This window comes from Lactuca saligna, chromosome 4 (assembly GCF_052625555.1).
Source record: "Lactuca saligna cultivar CGN05327 chromosome 4, ASM5262555v1, whole genome shotgun sequence".
Taxonomy (NCBI): domain Eukaryota; kingdom Viridiplantae; phylum Streptophyta; class Magnoliopsida; order Asterales; family Asteraceae; genus Lactuca; species Lactuca saligna.
In genome coordinates, this window is record NC_136420.1 from 164,655,778 (window position 1) to 164,662,595 (window position 6,818).

Sequence of the window (6,818 nt, forward strand, 5' to 3'; positions counted from 1 at the left end):
CATCCCATGCCTTTAGGTAGCAAGGGTATACATCCATGTTCATACTTACCAGTTAGATTACTAGTAAACTACCATATGGGTAGTTTAGGAAGATACTAGAACTATTACTAGAACGCGATATCATACTATGAGTCAGTTCATTCATGAGTCAATACTTACTACTAGAAGAACATATACAACTATCCTAGAGAAGAACGTATACAACTGTACTAGAAAGAGAACATATACAACAATACTAGAACGATTACATTACTATACTTGCTAGGTAGAGAGCACGTACATTACAGCTAGAACAGTTCATTACATTACACTTACATGAATACGTCAATAATTGTGATCCACTGTATCGGAGGATGCCTTAAATGCCATGGCCCGAGTTGTAGCCAGAATTCTCTTGGAGGGAGAGCGTGAGTTTGCGTATAGATCTATACTGGATTGACTATCCTACACCTTGCTGCTAGCTACAGCCGGACCTGCAGGTCTGCGGGTGCCAAACGTCATTCCGTTATTACGGCCCTTCGTATGTCGTTGTTATCAGTCGATAGTATGGTGCAATTTATCACATAATGTCTTAATATAAATCCGGTTTAAGGGAGTTAGTACAGCAGTAGTTCTTATAGCGCTACGTTTTGGTACTACATTAATTTTCCCTGTACATATATTTAGTGATCTTTTCACTTAAACTATGAATGTAGAAACTATATTTTGTTAATAATAGTTACACTTGGGAAAATTACACACTTTTACATGACACGAACATTGAGACCAGTTAGGTCTTGGTAGAAGACACCCTTATATAATATTATGAATCATAGGGATTTCTAGAGTTTTTCAAACGTTTACAGTTGTTTTACAAACATTTTCATACTTACAGTTCATATACATTTTCAATACTTACAATTCATTTACTTACAAATTACTACATACAAATTAAGACACTAAATACTTATGATCTCACCAGCTTTAAAGCTGATACTCGCTTTCAAAATTACTTGATCCTCATGTCATCATAGACAGGTACCGATGCAAGGAGAAAGGAAGATGGAGCTCATTCAAGAGTCATCTTTCATTTTGATTTATGCTTTAGTGTTTATCAGAATTTGACAGAACACTTGTATAATAATTATATTATTAATGCAATGGATGATGTTGTTGCTTGTTTACTACTTTTCATTGTTGTGATACTGTACATGACGTCCTCCGCCCCAGAACGTTTCCGCCGTTCTTGGTTTTGGTGTGTGACATGATGGGTATCCTAGAAATATCTTTTGGGCTGATGGTAGATCAAGAGATGCTTATACAAAATGCAGAGATGTTGTTGTGTTTGATGTCACTTATATGACTAACAAGTTCAAGATGCCTTTTGCTCCCTTTAGTGGGGTGAATCATCATGGGCAGTCTATACTTTTTAGTGGAGCATTGCTTGAAAATGAAAAGGAAGAGACATTTGAATGGTTATTTGAACATTTCCTCAAATGTATGTTTAATAAGTATCCAAAGGCAATTATAACAGATCAAGACAAAGCAATGGGAAATGCAATAAAAAAAGTGTTTCCGAATACTCGACATCGTTTTTGTTCATGGCATATCATGAAGCATGAAACTGAGCACCTTCGATTGTATGTTTCCTGTTATAGTGATTTTCAAGAAACGCACAAACAATGGGTAAATAGTGACACCACTGAACAATTTGAAGCAAGATAGGAGGTTATGCGTAATAAGTATGAATTCGAAAGTAATTGTTGGATTAGTGACATGTATAACCAACGTATACATTGGGCTAAACCCTTCTTGAAGGATACTTTCTTTGCTGGTATGACAACAACCGGACGAAGTGAGAGTATCAATTCATTTTTTGATGGATTTGTTAATTCGAGGACCATGTTGAATGAATTTGTTGTACAATACGACAAAGCAGTTGAGTCTCGAAGGGCCGCCGAAGAAGATGAAGACTTCAAGACTATGAACTCGAGGCCGGTTCTTTCTTCAGTGCATCCAATCAAAGCAAAAGCAAGTCAATGTTATACTAGAAAGATGTTTGATACTTTCAAAAAAGAATGGACCGAAGCAATTACCAATTTGACTCATGAGACTATAGGAAAAACTATCAAAGAAAGCACATACCGAGTTGGTCAATTAGACGTTGATAAAAAAAAATTAGCGCATTGTTACCTTTCGTTCTTTGGATCAAGTCAGCGTCACATGTTCCTGTGCTAAGTATGAGACAAATGGGATTTTATGTAAGCATAGCCTATATTGAACAAGCTAGAGACTCCCCTTCAGAGATACAAAAAGTCAATACGCTATTGATAAGTCTTTTGGATGATCAAACAAATCAAAAGAAATCTATGTCTTTGGAGAATGCATCTCAAGGTTCTTGTATGGGAGTTTCGCAAATAGATATGACGCCACAATTATCTGTCCGTGATCCTCTTTGTCCAACTACCACAAAAGGGCGTCCTAAAATTGCTAGTAGAATTAGATCTTCTTTAGAAGCCCCCAAAAAACGTACATGCTCTTATTGTCAAGGATTGGATCATTACGCTACTAGTTGTTCCAAAAGAAAGGTACTTTCAATATTAATTTAATTTAATTTTAATGATTTAGAACTCTAATAATTATATTAACATTTAACAATATTTTTTTACATGTATCAGACAGATGAATCGTTGGAAGAGACATAATAATGAGTTGTGTTGTTTTTGTGAGCAACGGAAATTCGATATGCTTCTTGGCATTTTTGACATTTTTTGGGGTTAACAATACATGAATAGTCTGGAAATGTTTTATGTTTCTTAACATTTTTTTATAGTTTTTAAATGAAAATTTTTTGATTATGATTTTTGTGATTAAAATTGCATGTTGGTTGTTCTTATGTGTTTCAAAATGAAAATATGATACTATTATGGGCTAAAAACGAAAATATGATACTATTGTGGGTTAAAAACGAAAATATGATGCTATTGTGGGTTAAAAACATAATCATGATGCTATTGTGGGTTAAAAACAAAATTATGATACAAGTATTGGTGAAAAACAAAATTATGATGCTATTGTGGGTGAAAACGAAAATAAGATGCTTGTATGGGTTAAAAACAAAAATATGATATTATTGTGGGTTAAAAACGAAAGTATTTATAAGTACATTGCTATTTCGAATAAATAAGAAAAGTGGGTTGCAATTTCAGATCAATCCAACAAAAACAATACTTTTCAATACAATTTCTATCAACGTATACAATTCGTCAAAAAACCTTTACAAATTATGTCCTAACTAATACATGATTACATCATCTAATACAATCTTCAGCTTCTTTGGTGTCTCCATGCAACCCAAGATCTTTGCAATGCTAATAACCTTCACATGAGAATAACTTTGCATTTATAATTTGTCAAACGGAAATGGAAATAGATACAATTTTTGTCCCCTTGATTATTACTGAAAAACTGAACTAAATTAACCTAAACATTATCCCTATTTATAATAATCTTAACCGAATCCTAAACAAACACATAAACTACATATAAAGGCAAGTTTCCTATTTTAGCCCTGGAACTCAAATCTGTCCTATATTTTAGCCTTGTAGAAAAGATTTGTCTTCTATTATCATGAGCCTTGATATTCTGTTGTAAGAGCAAGAATGAGATTAATTCTAATTTATAACCATTAAAGGGGAAGGAGAATAAAGAATATAAACAAGAAACAACCTCAGTCCTTGTTAATAAATCTTGAAACTTTTTTGTAGCTCCCATTAGCTTGTTCTTAAAATCATAACAAACAGTATTAGAATGGAAAATTGTATCTTTTCCTTGTTTTGAAGAGTTTGCAAATCAGATACAACTACATTTAGAGCTGTTATATCGTTCTTTATCAAGGCTATTAGTTTTTGTATCTTCTTCAACGGATCATCAAAACCCAAGTAGAATAACATTGCTTTTATGTGGACACACTTATCTTTCATACCCTTCCAATCCATTATCGTGTAACAAATTGCTAAATTGACTTTCCTAATTGGTCATACAAGTAAAATAAACAATTAATCAGTGAAGAAACCTGTGGCTAGAATTACAAACTTAACTTTCCTAACAAAAACAATTAAAACCATAGTAATAGAACTTGTCTTCATTGCTTTAACAATATTTATGCTAAAATTGAAACCATATTTAGAACTAGGCAAGCCAAAACTAACTAGCGATCCACAAGCAATCTAGGAAGAGAAAAACAACCAGGAGCATCCACAAAATAAGGGAAAATGGAGGAAAACAAACCAGCAGCTCCAGAAGACCCAATCAAACTACTTTCTTTCAAATTTTGTCGTAACACGGTCACTTAATTGAATCAACACCCGAAATTGCATTTTTTCCTAGCAAAAGAATCAGTCTTTATACATATTGGGACAAGATTTCACTAAGACATTTAATCAAACACCTGGTGTACATTACTGTACATTACAAGAGACATTATATTTGAAAAGAAAATACACAGAAACTAATCACCATAGATGAACCTGCTATTCTTCAAACACCCCAATCTATAGAAATTACCTAATGCACACCAAGAAAAAAAATTGAAGAAGATGAATCCAAAAAATGTCTCTCAACTTATCACCTGGTATCATTCAAACACCCCAGTCGATTCTAAATAAGATAGGTTTGCTTTATCAATCTTCCTGATTAATATTATTGCGAAGAATTGATGCATATACGCAATAAGAAAACTCCAACACTGAACTTTTTCAATCTTCGTGATTAATATTACCTTAAATCACAATCTTTTTCAAATCAAGAAGCATCGGCAAGCCAAGGACCCTAGGACCCAGTTCCAATTTTGTGATGGTGATTTCCGGTGAAGAGTGACAAGTGAGGAAGAAAGAATGTGTCGGCAACAGAGAAAGAATGAGACTACGATAAAGAAAGAACGAATCAACAAAAGAGAAAGAATGAGATTTATGTGAACTCTATGAATTGAATTCTAATTTCTATGAAATCGATTTGGTGAAGATGCAGATTTCCGGTGAAGAGTGAGAAGGGAAGAGGAAAACGGGTGCGTGGTGGTGGCGGATGGGAACGTCGGTCGGACAAGGGGTGAGAAATGATACAGAAAAATAAGAAGAAATCGGTGTAATTAGAGAAAAGGAAAGGGGTACACAAAACTACGTAGTTTTGAGGATCGGGTATACAAGCTTAGCTACCTTAAGGGTATATATTTTGTGAGACCGTGTAACGTATTTTTTATTTTTTTTATTTTTATTTTTTTAATTTTTTTAGTTAATTCAAATTCCAAAAATACTATTTAAAAAAAAAAAATTTGGATTTTTCCATTTATTTTGCATTTTAAAATTAATTTTTAGAATATGTACAGTGTAATATTCTATTAGAATATTTCACGTATTTTTCAAAAAAAAAATAGATTTTTTTTTAATTTTTTTTAGTTAATTCAAGTTCCGAAAATAATATTTAAAAAAAAATTTAGATTTTTCCATTTATATTTCATTTTAAATTATTTTTTTGAATATGTTGGTGTAATATTCTATTAGAATATTTCACGTATTTTTCAAAAAAAAAACGGGATTTTTTTTAGTTAATTCAAGTTCCGAAAATAATATTTAAAAAAAGAATTTTTTTAATTTTTCCATTTATTTTGCATTTTAAATTTATTTTTAGATTTGGTCTCACGGTCTTACAAAATTAAAATAATCTCAAATGAACCTGAACCTATATATATATATATATATATTATTTTATGATCTATTAAAATGTATAAATATGGAATTTAAGCATTTTCAGTATGTTAGCTAAAAATTCAACTTATATGTTTTATATTGGACATTGTAAATCATATATATCATACATATATATATTTATACATGCCAAGTTTATATTACGGTAATTTCACGCACTCATTGCTACATATCGCATAAATCTTTTAAAATGTTTATAATCGATTAACCGTTATAATATCTTTTAAATATGTTAAATACATAATGATGAAACATAAATTTGGTTTGGTTCTAGTAGCGTTACACGAATTTATCGACCACCTTTGATCTAAATCTAACAGATGTTACAAAAAACCTATGTGCTCAAGAGGCTCCCGTGACCCACTCAGTTTCTTGTATTATAAGTAGTGACAAGAGTATAGTTGGATGATCTTACGAGAGATTATGGATTTATAGGTGAATAGAAAATAAATAGAATGTTGTAAAGCCTATATTGTTTTTTAGGCCAATTTTGTTTTGCAACCTATAATGTATTGTTTATGCATTAAAGCTATATTGACAATGAGATCCCAAAGTTTGTAATGTAATGAAAATACGTTTGTTCATAAATGATTTGATAAAACTTTATCATAATTTCTTTGGAACAAATTCTGCAACACTTTCTTCAAAAAGTTACTCTGATTTTATTATAAAGCATAAACGAAATTGATCTTTTCTGACTGTAAAAATGGGGATGTCACAGCTAGTATCAGAGCATTAGTTTAAGCGAACTAGGAATTTGTAGGATTTCTAGAGTTAAACTTAGAATGCTAAGTGATGATCGTGAGATGAGTGTCTACTATATTTTAGACACGAACACTAGTTTATTTTAGGAAATATGCCTAAAATGCTTTTATATGCTAAATGTTATATGTTTGCTGTATGTGTTATTAATTGTTTGGATCTATGTTCTGTTGCTGACCGGATCTGGAAACCTTATGTGTTCAGAATTATAAGCGTACGACTACGATATTAGAACTAGCATGTAACGTTTCGTAGTGATAAGGAGAATTTAAGCGTATATCGTAAATAAAGATCTAAATTCACCTACTTTGGTTT

The 6,818-nt window shown here is 31.8% G+C and overlaps 1 protein-coding gene and 1 long non-coding RNA gene across 2 annotated transcripts; one reads left to right on the forward strand and one right to left on the reverse strand.

The window, feature by feature from the left end:
- Nucleotides 1-1,755: 1,755 nt before the first annotated feature.
- On the forward strand, nt 1,756-2,217 carry LOC145040323 (protein FAR1-RELATED SEQUENCE 5-like). Its single transcript, XM_078988265.1, has one exon. The coding sequence runs from the start codon at nt 1,756-1,758 to the stop codon at nt 2,215-2,217; it is 462 nt and encodes a 153-aa protein (XP_078844391.1).
- Nucleotides 2,218-3,191: 974 nt separating this feature from the next.
- Nucleotides 3,192-5,170, reverse strand: LOC145043037 (uncharacterized). Its single transcript, XR_013680873.1, has 2 exons — nt 3,709-5,170; nt 3,192-3,624 (listed from the first exon to the last, which is right to left on the reverse strand). It is a non-coding gene; the product is annotated as an uncharacterized LOC145043037 (long non-coding RNA).
- Between the last annotated feature and the right edge of the window lie 1,648 nt (nt 5,171-6,818).

Bases quoted from the DNA above. Each gene is read 5' to 3' on its own strand.
- LOC145040323 (XM_078988265.1), top strand. From the start codon at position 1,756: ATGTATAACCAACGTATACATTGGGCTAAACCCTTCTTGAAGGATACT.